At 36.7% G+C, this 20,345-nt stretch overlaps 1 protein-coding gene across 1 annotated transcript in view; it reads left to right on the forward strand.

The window, feature by feature from the left end:
• ROBO1 (roundabout guidance receptor 1) overlaps window positions 1–20,345 on the forward strand; it is a 763,832-nt gene that overhangs the window by 270,028 nt on the left and 473,459 nt on the right. Inside the window, exon 2 of the mRNA XM_057306889.1 lies at window positions 2,527–2,610. Within this exon, the coding sequence (XP_057162872.1) occupies window positions 2,527–2,610 (84 nt within the window). The remainder of the gene's footprint in view (window positions 1–2,526; window positions 2,611–20,345) is intronic.

Below are 20,345 nucleotides of genomic sequence, written 5' to 3' on the forward strand. Positions count from 1 at the left end.
CGTGCCATGAGGAAAGTGGTTATTTCCTGTTATAATTATCTTTTGACCTGAAGGGAGAAGAAAAAGTGAGTGCAGTTAGCAAAAATGGCATCTTTTGTTCCTTAGGTCTAGCATATTCTTAATTAAAGGCAATACCGGGTAGATAGAATGTGCTTTATAGATACGGTAAGATTCATTGATTAATGCAAAGTCTATTTTTCCCTGAGCCTAAGAAGGGGTCAGAAGGGTGATGGGTGGGGACAGGAAAGCGAATTTTGAAAACACTCAGGATAAGTTAGACATAGCGGAAAAATTCTACTTTATACAGATCTAAGTATCTAGCTTGAAATGACAGTGAACTCATCTCCTCATCTCTATTTCTTTCATAATAATATCCTTATTATCAAGGAACATTCAATAACAAAGCATGCAAAAGTCTTATGATACTGTATAGTCAAACTGAGTTCACGTTGTGGATGTGGATAGATTTTTATTTTATTTTTAACAGAGTGATTACAAATGTATGCATCTACATTAAATAAAATATTCCATCTTAAATTAAAGGTAGTATTTCCTTCAAAAAGCTGCATTTGTAACTGAAAGTAATTGCTCTGAAAAATTAAGGTGACAATGCTTCTTATCTTTTAACACAGTATTGTGGGTAAGCAGGGGAGGTCTCCTTAAAAGCCTTTTAATACATTTGAACCAGAACCTTCTATTTATCTTCCTGTATCAACCTCTTTTATTTGGTTAGTTTGCTTGAGTAAGTTTACTTAGTTTGTGGCAGAACATTGTGCTACCACTGGGGAAAAATACACAAAAAAATTCCTGTTTCCCACCCTCTCTTATTGATGTGACTTAAAAGTGCCTTAAACAATTAATGCATACAAATAAGTTAACAGGCTTGGGAGGGGCGGCGGGGGGGGGGGCGGAGGCGGGCAGAAAGTGGTCCCTTTGCCTGATGTACCACTTCCAGACTTGATTTTAAGGATAAATATGACAACAGCCATCCCTGGAAAGGCAAGGATGAATAGAGCAATAATGAGCATTTCCTTTTAGTCTGCACAGAACCGAACCTTTTTTTTTTCTTCATGTGAGTCACATCAGGTTAATTAGATGACACACAAGCTGGGGAGGAGAACGGGGAGATAGAGTGCATAAATCGCTACATGCAAAAGCCACGAAGTGACTCACGTTAGATTTTGTATCCTCTTTTTAAAATTTCTAAATCATCCCTGAAGAGCTGTGTGGAAGACAAAATGTGTCAATGTAGCTAAAAAAAACTAGCAGGGGCACATAATTAATGACCCCTGTGATGTTTCTAGAGGGGCATTACCTGCGTGTACTCACTGCCTCGTTCGTAAGTGACATACTTTTTTCCTCGAGTAAACAGCTGTGCTCCTTCAGTGCTCAGACCAAGAATTCGCTGTAGATGCTGTTTAAGGTGATAAAAAGCCTGCAGAACACCTCGACATGAATGACCTACGACTCTACGCTATTCGATTTAGGGGGTACACACTTGGCTTTTATTGTGTCTGTGTCTGCTTATCAACTGCAAAGCTAGATACTCTGCTATATTTATCGAACACGCATAGATACGACATACACAGTGAGCACTCGTGAAATGAGAAGTGGTGTCGTTGGGCTTCTGTATATATTTATGCTGCAACTCAACTTCTGGATATTAGAACTTGAGTGTCACCGCGCTTAGCCTCATTTCTAAAATTCTGCATAGGAAAATTCACGTGCAATGTGAAAAGCATAAAAAGCATTCCTTTTATTCAAGACAAACAAGAATAAAGGAATGAAAATGCTTATCTGGACGATTGTGATACAGAATCTCGAGCAATTTGGAAGGTTTTAAAATATCCAGCCCGAAATGTCCGAAGTTAAGTGTTGTTTTACTTATGCATTCGTTTCAGTAAATTTAACTCCGTCCTTTAAGATGACAAATTGTTGCCTTCCGGAGGATACGATGTTGCACACTGCTTTCTTTACTGTTGCTCAGGAGAAGTATGACATTTTTATCATCCACCCTGTTATTTGACAAGACCCTATTTTTCCCCACCCCCTCCCCCCCACCCATATGAGGTACAGTCCCTTGAGTCTGTAATTGGCAGGAGATGAAGCGATGATGGGGAGTGATCACAGTCAATAGCTTTGATTAACAATAAGGTGGAAAATTAGCAATGCTAGCATTCAGCCACCCTGCCCTCTCCCTCCTCCATATGCTCCCTCAGTCCGTGCTGGCCGCCTCGCAGAGGGCAGTCAGAGCCCTCCGCCAGCTTTGAAGTGCAGCAAAGGTGCAGGCAGAGCAGAGAATTAGGGAAATTAAGGAGAAGGAATAGAAACTGGAAGCCAGGATGCTGAGACCTCCGTGCAGCTTAGCACACTGCAGGAGGGGCAAGGAGGAAGTGTGCTGTGTGTTGTCCCTGTGTGTTTTTCTGTCACATGTGGATTTACTTGTGTCTGGACATGCTGTGATCGAAATGGCAACTACCCTTAGTACTGTGACCCCATCAGCAGCTCTGGTGTTGTTTCCGACAGACCCTGAAGACCTAGAGAGGGGGAACGACAACGGGACGCCAATCCCCACCTCTGATAATGATGACAATTCGCTGGGCTATACAGGTAGAGTGTTTTCTTTCCCAAATACTAACTGTCCATGCCTCCTAAAATGCCTCCCCTCCATCAATCATCAACCACCTGTGTAAAATTATCTCCTCATCCCTGTTTCCCGCTAACAACCACTACAACTTCTGGTCCTCATTTTCCAGACTTCATTCTTCTGCTGGGAGGTCATATTGCTAAAGTCAACTCTTTGGGGAGAAGAAATTTAACATAAACACTGCATGCTTTCTTATTGTCTATTTTTAATAGAAAAGAATCCTTCTCGGATATTGCTAACTTATGTAGGCAGATAATGTCATATGATCTTAGAGATTTAATATTTGACTAAATTGCTCTCTAAAGAAATGACTATCTGCAAGTAATTGGATTTCAAAATTATTGTAGCTTTTGTTTGTTCATTTGTTTTGGTTACACTTGTAGACTTATAAACAACAGAAAGCAAACTCTTAACAAGAGTAATGCAATCATAATTACCAACTTACATCTTAAGATTGTGTTTGCATGGGCTTATTGTTACCTTACCTATGAACCATATTTTAAGTAGATGCATGTGTACACCGGCATTAGAGTAAAAATTAACTAATTGGATGTGTTGGAAATAATTCACATTATGAATGTCTAAGAATGATTGCCTTGGAAATATATAAATGTTTCATGCTGCATTTGTAAGTGTAGTTCTAAATATAATCACATAAGTTACACATCTAACTGAGAGAATCTGACTACAACTTTAGATAAAGGCAAAGAATAAAACACATCACTTATAGCCCATTGAATCAGATAATGATGTAATAGAGGTCTTGTTGTAATAGCAGCTATTTATTATGTTCTTTTCATTAGTTCTTATTAGCACAGTTCTCCATAGATTGCTAGGTTGTGAGCTGTGGTTTGTGGGGTGCGTGTGTGTGTGTGTGTGTGTGTGCGTGTGTTGAAGCAACTAGAGAAGTCTTCTGTATCATTACAATCTTAGATGACTGTGTTAGGAAGAGACTAATCCAACAGACATTTCACATTATAAAAGATAATAAACTGCTACTTTAGAAGCATCCTCGCTATTTTCATAGACATAATTTTCTCCAATATTATCTTCCCTTTAAACAATTTCATGTTTTAAACAGTTGGAATAAGTACCAAAATTAATAACATCTTTATAAACAATTTAATATTTATTTTATTTATTTTAGTCTTATGGATAACTCATTCTCATTTTTCTCTTCTCTTCTACCCGAGAACTGAGATTAAAGGACAAATCAAAGCCCATTGGTGGTTAGATGGTGAGGGAGCTGGTATGATACTTTTCCAGAAACTTAGCTATAGCACAAGAGTTGTAAATGTCATTTCTTAATACCATAGATACCAAGGAAGTTCACCGTCTGAAAGGAGGAATTAGAGGTAGTGTCCTTTCTCATGGGTCTCCTCATTTGCCAGTGAATCCTACTTGTAGTCCCATGTGCTCACCCAGTCTGAACAACTGCATTGTTTAGATACACTAATAGGGTTTGCTCTTTGTCTTTTATGGATTTCCTGAAAATTATGTATCTCCAATGCATAAATCATGTTGGAGCATTGAATTAAGAGAACTTAAATAACAATACACTTGAGATTAAATGTAGCATTTAAAACATTTTTTATTTCTATTTATTTTTCCTCCTTAGGTTAATCAGTAATCAGATTTCTGCTATTAAACATAAGAGATGAATTATTATGAGGTAATGAACTCATAAAATTATCTTTATATTCTACAAGGGAACTAATTAAAGCAGCACATTAACGTGATGTGACTGGAAAACAATCTTCTGAATAATTTTGTTCCTGAGACTATAACTGTTTGTGAACTCTAGTATCAAAGGAAGTCATTCTGGATATTTTGTTTCAGTAAATTCTTGATTAGTCAGGAACATTTTTTCTACTGTATGAATTAAACATGTTATTTGTCTCTTTCACTTGCATATTGGCCATTTCTTTGCTCATTAAAACCTCCACTGGAAGTGATAAGAAAAAATTAAATAAGAAAAAATGGTTTTTGTTTGCTTGATAACAATTATAAAGATCCCAGTAGCTCTGAGGTGGAAGTAATTGTGCAAAGTATTACTTGAAACTACCAATAGATTTATTTTGTGTGCATATGTGCGGGTATGTGTGAGTGTGTGTGTATGTGTGTGTGTGTGAATTCCCTTTAGTCTAATCACATGAAATTGAGTTGATAAAATCTTTATATTAAAGGAAATTCAGTTCAGAAGGAAGTGAGATGGTCTATCTGCTCAGGAACATTTTTACATATTTAATGTAAATCGTCTATGGTATATCTGGGGTTTAGTAACTCTGGATAGAGCAGCAAGAACATTGTTAGAAATAAAATAGAAATATTAAGGAACATAGAGAATACACAAAGCGGTTATCAAATAAATCATTGATATGAGTTAGTTGCAGGATAAATGTTTATGAGAGTTAACAAGTCAGTACACCAGGTATTATCTGAAGGATCTATATTTTGCACAATATCACGAAATGACTGGGAAAATTGTATGTACCAGATGTTTATTTTTTGTACATGTTGTTTCACTTCATTGAGCTGACAAGTGAGACTGTTCTCTCTTCCCCTAACACTCATGTATATAAAGAAGAAATCTTCCCAGAGGAATCTGTACAATTCTGGGAAACATTTTGGAGGGAACATGAAACAGTCCCAAAAGGAAAGCACCGGTTCACTAAAATTCATATTCACACCCCCCCAATTCTCTTGTTTGACCACTACATAGAGTATAATTTCCACTGCAAGCTAATTTGTCACTACATCTGTTCTACTATTCAAACCATTTGGTACCATCACTATCAAATTGGCCCATCAAAGTAGAATCCATGGATCTCAGATCATACACATAAATTAATATTTTTATTCATGATCTAGTCAATGAATGGTAATCTCTTATTAATAGTACTTGCTGCTTAAACCATATGCCATACCGACCTAAAGAGTATAAGTGTTCCTCTTCAGTTCCTTTTCTCCTTACCATCATCAGTCACAATATTATAAAGCCAGGTAAGATTTGAAAACATTTCTGTCTCTCTTTTACTAATTTATGAATGCAGAACAATTTCTGAGGCAGCATGGTGATGTGTTATTAAAGTGGACTTGTGCATTATTTAGACAAGTAGACCATTTCCTGTTTAACAAAGCCTGTCATAAATATTGGGGATTATTTAGCAGTTCACAGTGTATATAGCCTTTGTTGCAAGAACAATAGGATGGGGTTTCAAATCAGCACTTTGTGGGGTCAGACACACATCATTCCAAAGCTGTTGAATATGTAATCAATGATTTTTTTTTAAAGGGGCACCTGAAAAGAGTACATTGTTTTTGACCTCTGGAAGTGCATATGGTATTTCACAAATATGAAAAAAATTAAGTAATATGTTTAAGAATATTTAAATGTCTGAAATATACATATAATCCGTGTAGATCTTTAGTTAGTGACAGAAAATTGGAAGAAAAGTTTATCGATACATAAAAAGTCAGGGAATAAGTAGGAGCTACTGACTTCCTAGTAGCATTCTTAATCTTTTAGAAAGTAGTAATCATTAATTAGAAAAGAAATAAACTTCATCCATTTTTTTCTGAGTACCAAAAAGTCTGTAAATTTTATTTATAATACCTAAAATATATCATTTGTCCCCATTTTATGTATAAAAATAAAATACTGTGCCTTATCTCCATAGGTCTGTTTTAAGGATTAGACTTCTATATTTACAGTAGTGCAATGGAAGCAAAGCTAAATGCAAATTTAAAAATCCTAAAACTGAATAATTATCAGAGTCATAGCAGTAGGAGTTGAAGTAAAAATCTAGCCATGGAATGTCAGAAATTCCAGACTCATTTCTAATGGGCATAACAGAGTCTTCTACCCCTTAATACTACTTCCAAGTAAAGTTTGGTTATAACTCTGTTTGAAAGGAAACAAAATATATGCTCTCCTATTAAGAAAGAAAATCTTGGACAAATTAGTGTGTTTGCCCATATGCATGCCGGTAGCAATCCCCAAAACATATTTTGCCTCATGTTTTGAAATCTTGACAAATAACTATGAATTGATGGCAACATTGATTCTTCTGTCCCTCTACATTCTTAATTGCACAGTTTCACAATTAAGATCAAACAAAATTTTCATCATGGCATGTGCATTTTTACGAATGTACGTATTGATACTAATAACCAGCCCTTATTATGACGTCATGGATGCAGTGCAATTTTCTGAACACTTTACGTACAGTAGTTCATTTAATCCTCATCACCACTTTCTCAGGAAGGGGCCATTATTAAGAGCAACAGTGCCTAGCATCTGCCTGCGTACTCTAGAACAGAACTAGTCCCAGATTAACTATGCTTTCTCCAACATTACAGAGGTTATGAGAAGTTGAGGTTGTGGCTACAAGCTAGATTTGAGCACACAGTTAGAAATTAAAGAGCTCAGCTGCTGTCGTATGCAACACCACCATTCTGGTCACCAACATTTTAGGGCTCTGCTGATTCTTACCCTAGGTTCATTATTATCACACTAACTAATGCACATGTTTTCTTAAAAAAAATCAAATAGGACAAAAGCTTTAAACAAAAGAAGGGGGTCCTAATTCACCTTCCTATCCTTGAACCTGCTTCCATTAACTGCTTTTCTTTCTCTTTTGGATGTGTCTTCTGATAGTTTTCTATTTTTAAATAATATACATCCACAAATGATTCTTGATTTGTCAGTTTTAGACATTTTCTTTTACCCATTCTCTTGCTAGCACATTCTTTGTGAAATTAAGTTTATATTGGTATGACAAAGCAAATTTTCCCTGGGTGAATCTTATACAGAGCCAAGTAAAATACTATAATTGCAATTATATATTATTCTTCCTTTGTATGAGATTGTTTACTTTCTGCAGTTAATTGCATTTTTAAACTTCCGAAATGCTTAATCCTATCTAATATTCCACCAGCCTGAGGTTTTTCCAGACATCTTCCTCATTGAGTACTCTGTGCTTTTTGTCCCAAAATGAATGGTTTCTCTCTAGACCTGGAAATTTTTTTTTCATCATTTGTTTTTGGTGGATCTCCTATTTCCTAGATCTCATGTCTTCCTCTTTTCTGGCTTATCTCCTTGTTAACAGAAGCCTTGTATCCAGAAAGCACATCATAATAGAACTTTAAAAACATCAAAAATAAAGAAGTTTTATTCTGATGTGCTTTGTTGTGGCTTGTCCATTTTTGCTTGTTGTTTATTTGCTTTTCTTCCTTATGCTGGGTACTTGAGGGGCCTTGCAAATAAATAGGAGAATCATTTATTTCCATTTGGGAAATTTTCTTAAATTATTTTTTGAGAATGCTAAATCTCTGCATTGTCTGCTGCCCTTTGGAATTGCTGTTAGGCCGTGGACCTCTTAGGTTGATTCATTAAGTCTCTTTTCTTTCCTAATTTCTAATTATTTGTCATTTTCCTTCCAACTTTCTGGGAATCATTCTTTTTTTTAAGTTTTTTATTTAAATTCCAGTTAGTTATCATAGTGTAGTATTAGTTTCAGGTATACAATATAGTGATTCAGCACTTCCATACATCACCTGGTGCTCATCACAAATGTCCTCCTTAATCTCCATCACCAAGTTCACCCATCCGACCCCCCCCCCTCCCCATAACCATCAGGTTCTTCTCTATAGTTAAGAGTCTATTTCTTGGTTTGCCTCTCCCTTTTTCTTTCTGGGAAACATCCTTGATATTTATTATCTACCAATACTTTTAGAAATATTTTGTATTTGTTTATTACCTGTTAAATTTCTTTTTTTTTTTTTTAAAGATTTTATTTATTTATTTGACAGAGATAGAGACAGCCAGCGAGAGAGGGAACACAAGCAGGGGGAGTGGGAGAGGAAGAAGCAGGCTCATAGCGGAGGAACCTGATGTGGGGCTCGATCCCATAACGCCGGGATCACGCCCTGAGCCGAAGGCAGACGCCCAACCGCTGTGCTACCCAGGCGCCCCTACCTGTTAAATTTCTGAAAGCTCTTCCTCATTCTCTGATATTCAGAGCTTCATAAATTAAGATTTCAAGCCAATTTTTCTGATTCTAGTCAATTGCATTTTCTACTATATGTCTGCAGCTCCCAAAATATGGATAAAGTGTTAGAAATCTACACAAAAATCATCAGTTTACAAGTGAGGAAATGAAAACCCTTATAGCTATCATGATTTAACCAAGATAATACAGATATTTAGCAGTAAAGACTTAAGGTCTCCCAAATCCAACTTTTAGTGTTTTTTCTAACTTAAAATATTTCACAGAATTGCTAGGAATTGAGAGAGTGCAGGAAAATAAACTGCAGAATAAAATAAAACTAACACTACTTTAGTGGTTACATGTACTTTTTTTTTAAAAAAAGATTTTATTTATTAGAGAGAGAGAGAGCAGGAGAGGGGAAAGGGGCAGAGGGGAGGGGGAAGCAGACTCCCCACTGAGCAGGGAGCCTGAAGAAGGGTTCATCCCAGGACCCTAAGATCACCACCTGAACCAAAGTCAGACGCTTAACTGACTGAGCCAGTCAGGTTCCCCTAAAGTACCTTATATTTGGCTCTAGAAAAGAACATGCTAATTTACAAGTTCATGTAAGATGCCCATTTTACTCTCTATGAAATTCCTGGATAATCATTTATTCACTTACTTAAACAAAATTCACATATTGAGTATCCGTTCTGGGGAGAACCTTGTACTAGGTACGTGGAAGTGTATGAGATCTAATCTCTGCTGAGATCAACATCACACATGACTCCTCTCTGGATCATCGTATATGGTGGCCCCATCATTAACATGCTGTTTGCCTGCTTGTGCATTAATTGTGGATTAATTTATGTATAGTAGGAAATTTAAAAACATTTCTTGAGGAGCCTGGTGGCTCAGTCAGTTAAGTGTCTGACTCTTGGTTGTGGCTTAAGTCATAATCTCAGGGTGGTGGGATCAAGCCCCACATGGGGGCCCCATGCTCAGTGGGGAGTCTGCTTGTCCCTTTCCCTCTGCTCCTTCTCCCCACAAATAAATAAATAAAACCTTTATAAAATAAAAAATAAGTAAAAATAAAAACATTTCTTAAAATAATAAATAATCCATTTCTACTTGCTATAGACGCATACTGGGAATAATATATAACATCAATTTAACCACTGAGTTAGTCGTAAGTAGTTAAGGAAAAGAGATACATGCTTTTTTTCCCCCAGAATTATAAAACCATCAAATTTGTGATTTAAGTGACGTCGACTATTAGACAATTTTGCCAATTCTCAAAAATGTGAAAGGAAGCAAATGAGACAGAAGATTAGGATCATGGGCTAAATTTATGTGTAATACTCCAGAAGTCTTCTTGAATTGAGAGAAAAAGGGAAAAAAATGGTTTCATTTTCACAATTATTGACAATAGAGAGCAGATACGCCTACATCTGTCTTTCCAAAGCTTAAGGGACGTGGGACATGGAAGCTTCAAGTAGATTTGAGCATTAAAAAGTAAGCTGAGGGGCACCTGGGTGGCTCAGTCCTTAAGCATCTGCCTTCGGCTTGGGGCATGATCCCAGGGTCCTGGGATCGAGCCCCGCATCAGGCTCCCTGCTCCACTGGGAGCATGCTTCTTCCTCTCCCACTCCCCCTGCTTGTGTTCTCTCTCTCGCTGGCTATCTCTCTCTGTCAAATAAATAAATAAAATCTTTAAAAAGTAATAATAAAAATAAAAAATAAATAAAAAGTAAGCTGAGCTCTAATGACAACAGGATTCTCTGAAAGAACAGTTTAAAGCAATTTATCTCAATTATTTTTTTTTTTAATTAAGCAAATTACAGGGTGCCTGGGTGGCTCAGTAGGTTGGGAGTCCAACTCTTAGTTTCAGCTCAGGTCATGATCTCAGGGTGGTGACATCGAGTCCCACATAGGGCTCTGCACTCAGTGTGGAGTCTGCTTGAGATGCTCTCTCTCCTCTGCCCTCCCCCCCAATTATGCTCTGTCTCTCTCTAAAATAAGTAAATAAATCTTTTTTAAGAATTAAGCAATTTTTATGTTGTCCTCATATTGGTGACACTAATTCTAATTCTAGAATTTTTCATGAACATTTTGGAAATTTAAATCATTCCAAAAAGATGTTGACTAAGGCATGTACTATTTACTGTACTTAGTATTTGATAATATTTTCAGTATGGAGAACTTTGCAGTTAAATATTTTTATTTTCTACGGTGTGGGAAGAAAGAGTACAGTGTCTGAGCTTATATAAAATGGAAAAGCCTTGATTTTTATAGGAAAATTGCATTTCATTTTACTTCAATTAGAAATTTGAGTGGAAAAAATACTTTTTACGAATAGTTTTGATTTGAATTTTTGAAAGAATGCTTTGATTTTTAAAATATACCCAAAGTGGCAAATTTTAGTCATATAGAGATAAGTGAACATACTCAGAAAAATAAAGTAGGCAGGCATTCTTTAAGTATGCTGATGTCCTGAAGACAGAAGAAATTCAGATTAAAAGTTTTTTAAAGAAATTTAAAAAAAATTTTTTAAATCCATCTGTCGTAGCAGCTACGTAAAGCAAATACCTTATTATCTGGATAATTCAATAAGAATCTTTATTTAACCAGCAATTTATGCAAGACGATTAGTATTTTAGCTTAACTATTCTCCACAATGCTTATAGGGGCCTGGTTTTCGAAATGACTCCCTAGTAACTCAGAAAGACATGCCACAGGCTTGAAGCCTTCTCAGCTGTACATGTCAATGTTGTGACACTCGACTTCCCGTCAAAAGCTGTCAGAACACAGTCAAGGGTGGAATCTCATTCCTGCACTACTTTCACATTCCTGCACTACTTTCACTTTCACTATGCAAATCATCCCCCTGTTTTTTTGTTTTGGATTTTTCTGATTCATAAAAAGGAAATAATATTGGGTGACTGACTAATTTTTTGGAAACTGAAAGATAATTGGCTAACTCTTCCTAATCTCTAATTTTTAGAGATAATTTTAGGCAATGACCATTTTTATTTTTTTTTTATTTTATTTTTTTTAAAGATTTTATTTATTTATTTGACAGAGATAGAGACAGCCAGCGAGAGAGGGAACACAAGCAGGGGGAGTGGGAGAAGAAGAAGCAGGCTCATAGTGGAGGAGCCTGATGTGGGGCTCGATCCCATAACGCCGGGATCACGCCCTGAGCCGAAGGCAGACGCCCAACCACTGTGCCACCCAGGTGCCCCAAGGCAATGACCATTTTTAATTCTTACATTTATTCCTATAGAATTTTTCTTGCGTAGTTCATGAACATCAGTCTAACTTCAGCTCATTGCAAAAAGTTAATACTTAGAGGGCTATGCGATCAGTACATAAGTGTTTGCTATAAAAGTAAAACATTCTACTATTATTGTACATTGCTGCAAAGAAACTTTTGAATCAGCTATGTGTTGGTATCACAGCTGTAGGGGAGTACTATAGCAAGTAATACTGTAATAACAAGCAAAAAAAAAAAAAATTCCCAAGGCAACGCAACAAAAACGTATGTTTCACTAAGGCATGACACAGCGGAGGGGACTCTTCAACGTAATCATTCAGATTCCCCAGGCTAACAGATATGCCACCATGACACAGGCTTCCATGATTACAGTAGCAATCCGAACAGTCATGAACTGACTTCAACAGTTTGTCCATAGGAGTGACTTCTGCTCTTTATTTATCCAGAGAAAGTCACATGGACACACCTAACCAACAGAATAGGAAAGTGCAATCTTATAATGGCACTTGGAGGAGGGAGAACTGGAAATACTTGGAGAACAACACTAATCACTACCAGACTAGCAATGAAGAAACAAGGAATTTGTCATTGGTTCAGAACATTCGCCCCTTCCTTGAGGAAGGAAACGTAACTTCATAAGGCACCCAAATGGTTCCATAACTAAATATACTGAATATTCAGTTTGATCATTCCACTGTTACAGAAGCCTATAGTCAGTCCTTTCTTTCAATTCATTGCTGAAAAATAGTTTCTTTGTTCAAAAGCCATGTTATGCATGATAAACTGTTACAGAACAAGGCATACGGTGATTGCACAGATGGCGGGTCTGGCAAAAGCATGGTGGAAAGGAAAGAATTCATTCATAGATCTATACCAGTGAAGATATATCACTTCTCCCTCCCCCATGAGGAAAGTTCAATATAACTATCCTACCACCAGGTTGGCAGGATGGACCTCATATGCTGTGGTCTCATATTGATGGTTCAGCGTTACTCTATGGGCATATTGGGCTGTCAGAATGGTGACCATTCAGTTTTGTTGAGAGTAATACTATGTCTTTAAACCCACACAAAACTTCCCTTTATGCTACCTGAACACAGAATTCATGAGCCAATTGTGCAAGCAGTGGGACGGTGGAGGAAGGAGCTGAATGACATCTGGGTCAACATTGCTATTAAAAGACCCTTATGTAACACATGCTCATTTCTAAGTGTTCGCTGAAATCAATTCTGAATTCATTTCAAAGCATTCATCTCTTAAGTCTTTTGCCCAGATTTTCTTGTTTTGTATTCTTCAAACTTCTCCTTTCTAACACCCCAAACATCCATTCAACCTTTTAGCTACTATTCCTGAATCAGTCTAGGTCCATATCTCTCATCATCTCTCCTTCCAGGGAATGGATGACCAGTCATATCACTGAAGTTCTTCCCACAGTAAGGATTTACTTTCCCTATTGTCCTTCATGGCACCCCTGTATGGGATACAAGGCAGCAGCAGTCCACTTCCAACCAATGCCAACATATCATGCAGAGCTGAATGAGTATCCAGCTTAGTTATTTCCCCTGTCAGCTGATAATGAGAAACACCCTAGGTAGCCATGTGTATGGATCAAGGAAAAGGTGGCAGTTAGCAGGAACACATGCATCACAAATGGAAGCTAATTGCACATGCAATATTTTGTGCTTTCAGAAACTAATTGAGCCTCATCTTGCTCTGTCAATGTCAACTCCCCTTGATGATGTTATGCTGCTGTGCGTACCCAGTTTCTGACTTAGAGGATCAAACATCACCCAGTTGATGATGGTTGCATGAACTGGGGAGGAATTTAGGTTCCCCTAATCAGAAAAGCAATCACTCCTAGAACCCAAGTTGCCAATCAGAAACTGGATTTCAAAAGAAAATTAATTGTTTTCCAAAGAGGTCATTGCTTTTCTCTAAAGTCATAGGTGTTCTATGCTGTGATTCTACTATCAGAATACCAGAAGCACTGTACAACATCCCATCATGGCACAATTGGATTTACTCAGTCAAATAAGAGAGCTGTTTTGCAGTGCAAGCTGGATTAGTGGAACAGCCTTCTCTTGCTCTGGGTCACACTCAAAAGGAAGAGCATTATGGGTCGTTGGCAAATAGGAAGGGATAGCTCACCCAAATATGGTATATGTTTCCTCCATTATCCAAAGATACCCAGCAAGAAGACACTTTGCTGAAAAATGTGGGTCAAGGAGTAGCAATTTATCTTTCACTTTGGTGAGAATATCCTGACATGACCCCCACAAATTCACAGGGATAGTATGCATAAGGTAAATTTTTAAGGGGTACATCTCCCATCCTTTGAAATGTGTATACCTTACAAAGACATATCAAGTAACTGCTGCTTACTGTTCACCAAGATCTATGAGCAAAATTTCAACAATCTAGTGGATCAGGATATTGGTTTGGGGAGAGTGTTGTGGTAAAGATTCCAGAGACACAAAGAGAGAGAGTTGATGTAGCCCTTACATAAGACAGTGAACATGCAGTACCATGCCTACCAAAGTAAAAGCAAGATTATTCTGATATTGTTCATTTACTGGGGAGAGAGAAATGCATTTACCATAATAGTAGCTGCATTTTTTGTGTGAGGGTCTCTGTTGATTTTCTCTAGTAAATAGACTTTAACACTTAAATCTTCATCTAATTAAATATACAATAATCATTGTCATTCTCAGGGACTTCTCATTTGAACAGGACAAAGGAAACTCTAATTGGACTAAGATAAATACAAATACCCACTATATATTTTAAGTCCTTGAAATTGACACTGACTGGCTTATGTTTTGATAGAGGATATGGTACTTCACTTATTTTTTTGATTTTATATACAGTGGCGATTCTAAGGTCTTCCTACTATTTAAAAAAGGTGTTCATTCAATGGATCAGGGAAACAATGTGCTATTCTGCTAATTGTTAATTCAGCCATGTATTCAATAACTGGGAAGATTGCCACAGATGAATTTTCAGGCACACCAGCTGATGAACTTTGGATAAAACTAAGTCATATGACTAAGGAAACAAAATAGTGTTCTGGGTCTGTAGATTTTTTTTTTTTTTAAGATTTATTTATTCATTTGAGAGAGAGAGAGAGCATGTGCATGGGCAGTGGGGAGGGGCAGAGAGAGGGAGAGGGACAATCAGACTCTGTGCTGAGCATGGAGCCTGACAAGGTGCTTGATCCCATGTCCCTGGGATCATGAACTGAGCCAAAATCAAGAGCCCAAAGCTTGACCAACTGAGCCACCCAGGTGCCCCTTGATCTGTGGGTATTAACATATCAAATAGTCTGCATTTCCCTTTCTTTAAATCCGACTTCTTGATAAATAGGCTTCTTTTAGGGAAGTCTGGAAAGAAGCTTTTAGCACATAAATTTGTGTCACATGGTCCCTTTTCACAACTATCTGGACTCTCCTATGGTTATGGGGTTCCCAGACTGTGCATGGGGCAAGAGCTCAGGATCTGCTCATTGGGTGATGGGCCCTAACTATCTAACACATCTAACACGTGACTCAAGTCAGGTCTTTTTCACCACACCTAGGATTTTTTAAATTTAGACTCAATTATACTTTGGTAACTTCACAACTATTTCAGTTCTAAGGAATCATCATTTATAATCCACAGCAAAATATCACTGGGAGTCCATTGACTACTGAAAAACCATACACACTTTGTCTTTGGTAGTTAACCGCTACCATTTGGCCTTGGCCACTCCATAACCATATCATCCACACTAAGATCAGAGCTAATTACAATGGCAGCACTTCCTGACTTCATTACTAGCCTACAGAACGAACACCAAGCTTGTTAAGGATACAGGAGCTCCTCTCTCAAGTATAATACCGAATGCCTTGTTAAAGGGATTGTCTTCTGGGCCCTTTTTTTAAAAGATCGAGTAAGAAGATGAGTATGTCACAAATGATAAATCCACTCAAACATTTGAATCCCTCTGCAGCAGCACAATAGAAATAAAATGCCCACCACAGATGTAAAGCACATGTTACTTTTAAATATTCTAGAAGCCATATTTTAAAACACAGTAAAAAGAAATAAATGAAATTGTTTTTAACATTCTATTTTGTTTAACTTAATATTAAAAGATATTATTTCAATATGTAATCCATATAAAAATTATTATTGAGATAGTTTACATATTTTTGCACAATTTTACACTTAAAGGACATCTTGATTTGGATTAGCCACATGTCAAGTGCTTGATAGCCACATGCATTCTTCCCTCTCCATTATGCCAAAGAATTTCTGGCATCTAAATTTTATTTACTAAACACGTCATTTGAGTATAAGTTTCAGTCCATACCAAGCATACAGCTAGAACCACTTCCAGCTGTTCAAACTAGCCCTTTGATTCTAGAACTCTGTTAAATCCAACCATATTAATAAATGCAGCCACTTTAAAATTATTTTTCTCCTTTTTTTTTTTTTTTTTTTTGGTCTAGCACATTAGAATCATATCCCATAGAGATTCCCCAGGTTTCTGTTGGTATAAATTAGCAAAATCCAGTAAATCTTCTCTTTCTAGGCTAAGTATTGTGGCTGTGACCTGTTGGGAATCTGATCTTTGCTTTTGAGATAATTAGGATTAGAGTGGGGTACGAGGCGAATGGGTATCCTTCAGCGTCTCCAAGCATCCAGCCTTATCTGATGAGAAGAAAGGGCTCTACCTGCTGGCAAGGAAAGATGAGTGGAATTTGAGGGGTTTGGAGTGCTCAGGTAATCTGAACCCAACCATATAATTCCACTCCATTTTCAGGTTCCTGCACTTTCCCCAGTCAGTGCTCTACATTTTCACGTGAAAGACCGCACTCCAGCAACACTGAGTCAGAATTTTAGATTTAATGGCCCCAAAGCTACAAGTCAACAGACATTCTTTATGCCCCTGATTGTGCCTTGAGCCAAGAATTTAAAATGCTGCATGTATCACTTCGCTAAATGATTCTATGAATCAGAAGCAGACAGCCCACCTGCAAAGTCCTTGTATTCTTTATTACTGTTATAATAGCCTACTGCAAGAATCATTCAGGTCACCAAAGCCTTGCCCCAGCTGGCACTCCATGCCAGGTGCCCACAGGTGACGCATCACAGTACTCACATGTCACTTTATCTTACAAACAGCCAGGGTCTCATTTCCCTTTTTTATTTGTATTTGTCTTTTTATTTATTTAATAATTAATGGAGATATGATTGACATATAACATTGTTAGTTTCAGGTGTACAATATAATGATCCAATATTTGTACATATCGCAAATGCTCACTGCAATAGGTCTAGTTAACATCCATCACCACAGGTAGTTTTTGTTTTTTGTGACGAGAACTTCTAAGATTTACTCAAAGGTCTCATTTCCTGCTTGTATTCAGGTTTCAGTCACTTGGAATCACAAATCACATTTCAAATCATACAGGTAATAAATCCCAGATTCTCATCCTGAAGGTCCTATGGCCAACGTTAGCCTGCACTGGATGGTGAGTTGAAGATAAAGAAGTCAAAAATTATTCTAGACACTTTAGTAAGAAAGGATTTAATACAGGCAATTAGGTGCTTACAAAATCACTAGGAAAAGAGATTCTGGGCCTTTAAAATCATGATTAAACGGAGGACTCCTGATTTTGGCTCAGGTCATAATCTCAGGGTCCTGGGATGGAGCCCTGCGTTGGGCTCCCAGGGGAGCACAAAGTGGGCTTCAGGATTCTCCTTCTCCCTCTGCCCCTCCCCCTACTTCTGTGTGTGTGCTCTCTTTCTCTCTCTCTCTCTCTCTCTCACACACACACACACACACACACACACAAATAAACACATAAATCTCTAAAAAATAAAATAAAAGAACCCACAGGAGAGATTCACTCAGGAAGTCCACAAGTGAGGCTGTTATGCCTCAACCAAGAAATGGGATATCAAGAGGCACCATGGCAATGAAAATTCTTATATTTAACGTTTCCAAGTCTGTAGGTGAGCCAGTAACTTACATATTATTTCTGAAAGTATAAAGTGTACCCAACCCACATTCACTGGGATAACTTACATCTAATGGGCACTTAGTGTGGTTTATTTGGCAGCCTCTCCTAGAATCCTCATGAAAGCTGACAGAGTGCATTGTATTATCTCTATTTTGTGAATGAGGAAACTGAGTCAGAAACAGCTTATGGCAATTTTTCTGATTTGCCACAAGAATCAAATCCAGGGAAGCTAGTCTCTATTGTCAGTTGCTTCCCATACCAAGGTAGGGGTTATCCGTAGTAAGCTTCATGTATTATTAATAATTGCGAAGTCAGCATGTATAAGCTTTCAAATTACCACAGTTATCCAATTAACCCGTGGTTACTTATATAGCCTTTAGTGCTTCTCTTCAGGAGCAGGCTAATGAATTTCGGTATAAATAATTATACAAGTGGGAAACAAAGGTCATGAAAAAAAATGGAACACTTCATAATAACTGTTACATAAAGGGCTTTTTATTCCCCCCATATCAATTTTAAAGATTGAAGTCTAGGCAACAGCTTAGGCGATTTTTATTCTAGTGCTCTTCAGTTGGTTCTATAAAATTTTTAAAAACTACTAATAATGATCTCTCTATTTCTTAAGTATAACACTTCAATTTTACAGACAAAATAAGAGAACCATATATATCCAGTAAAAATATACAGACAGGCCTGGGAATGATTTCCATCAACTTTAAGATGCTAGTTATCTCTGGGAAAGTGACCAGTGGAAAGGGTCAGGAGTACAGCTAAAGCCGTATCTGCACACATTGGTTTTTATTTTAAAATTGATGTAATACAAAGGTGGCAAAAATTGAATAGTTGTTTATGTGATATGTAAATGAGTGTCTATTCTACTTGTGTTGTTTTCTGCATGCAGGAAATATTTCATAATGTGAGGTTACAGAGTTTAAAATAATTATTAACATTGATTTTTAAAGAATGATTGCAGTTCTACCAGATTCCATTACGTAACATGCCTACTTTGTTTTACGTTTTATGCTAGCATCTGCATTTTAAGAACAATATGTATTAAAACTTGGTGAAAGCTCTCTAAATTGACACAGCTATGTTAAAATACAACCAAAAGAAAGAAGAAAAGATCTTTTGTCCAAGATTTAAATCTTGTAAAATATCTGTTTGATGTGCTGGGATTTTATGTCCTTTCAGGTCAGACATGATCTCAGTTTTTAATGACTTAATCCAGGAACAAATGCCTAAAACTGATTTTTCTATTAAAAAAAAAATGAGACACTCCGATATACCTTAAGATCAAGAATATGAAGAGCTACATAAAACACTGTCATTCTATTTATGATTTAAAATATATACAGTGTATGATTATTATGAGCACATGTTCATTCATTATCCTTTTTCAAATGCAATTTTAGATGTTTTCAACTTAAAAAGAATGAATGGAGACACACAAAGCCCTTTCACAAAGAACTGTAGGGGACAAAATGACCATTTCCAGAATAGGGATTTGCCGCCGAAATCCTCATTAGTGACAGTGTTCTGAAGAGAATCCTTCAGACCATTCACTCTATAATTTAACCAAGACACTATTCTGAACTAACTAGAGATGAGACACCCACATCTTTTTGTGTACTTGTAGTTCCTTTTAGTTTTAACCTATTTTTTAAATCTATTTCTATCTTAAGTTTCTATTAACAATAGTAGTTGTACAAGGAGAAAAAGTGGTATAAGGAGAAATTCAGAATTGAACCCAATAATTATTGACTGTCTTTAAGATAAAAAATGAGATTAAAAAGAAGCTTCTAGAAACAAATTGTTATTGTAATTTAATACATTTCTCTGGTACTTAATTCAAATGGAAGTAATAGAATAACCACAGTAACTTTGTAAAGTTGAATGGGTGTTGGGATTTTGTTATCAGTGCTTAAAAGTGACTAGGTGAACAAATGAAATGCTGAGAAAAGTTAAAACAAGGTCACCTTTCAGTTACCGAAGTGTATTTTTTGACACAAGTAGCTGTAACGTTCTCATTACTTTCCTGCCTTACAAAAATGAGACATTTATACAGATGTATCTTGGAGTTTTCAAAGCATGAAAGAAAAAATAGTTTATAAAATTAGTAATTTTAATCATTTATACTATATTCACTTAAATTTGCTTTGCAGGCAACTATCGGAATAAACCAATTTGACTAAAACCAAAGTTTTAGGGATTACTTAAACAGAACATGAAATAAAAACTCTATGGTATATTTTTATATCAAGCTAGCATTCTCACATATAGTAAGGAATTATTTGATTGTTTTATCAGGAGTAAGTTACTTTGCCTTTTAATAGACACCTGTATTCTACAGCTGAAACAAATTTTTTGGCAAGTTCAAGGAAAATTTAAGTTTTTATTTTGATTCTAGTTAACATACAGTGTAATATTAGTTTTAGGTGTAC

The sequence above is a fragment of the Ursus arctos genome, unplaced genomic scaffold, assembly GCF_023065955.2.
Source record: "Ursus arctos isolate Adak ecotype North America unplaced genomic scaffold, UrsArc2.0 scaffold_4, whole genome shotgun sequence".
Lineage (NCBI taxonomy): Eukaryota > Metazoa > Chordata > Mammalia > Carnivora > Ursidae > Ursus > Ursus arctos.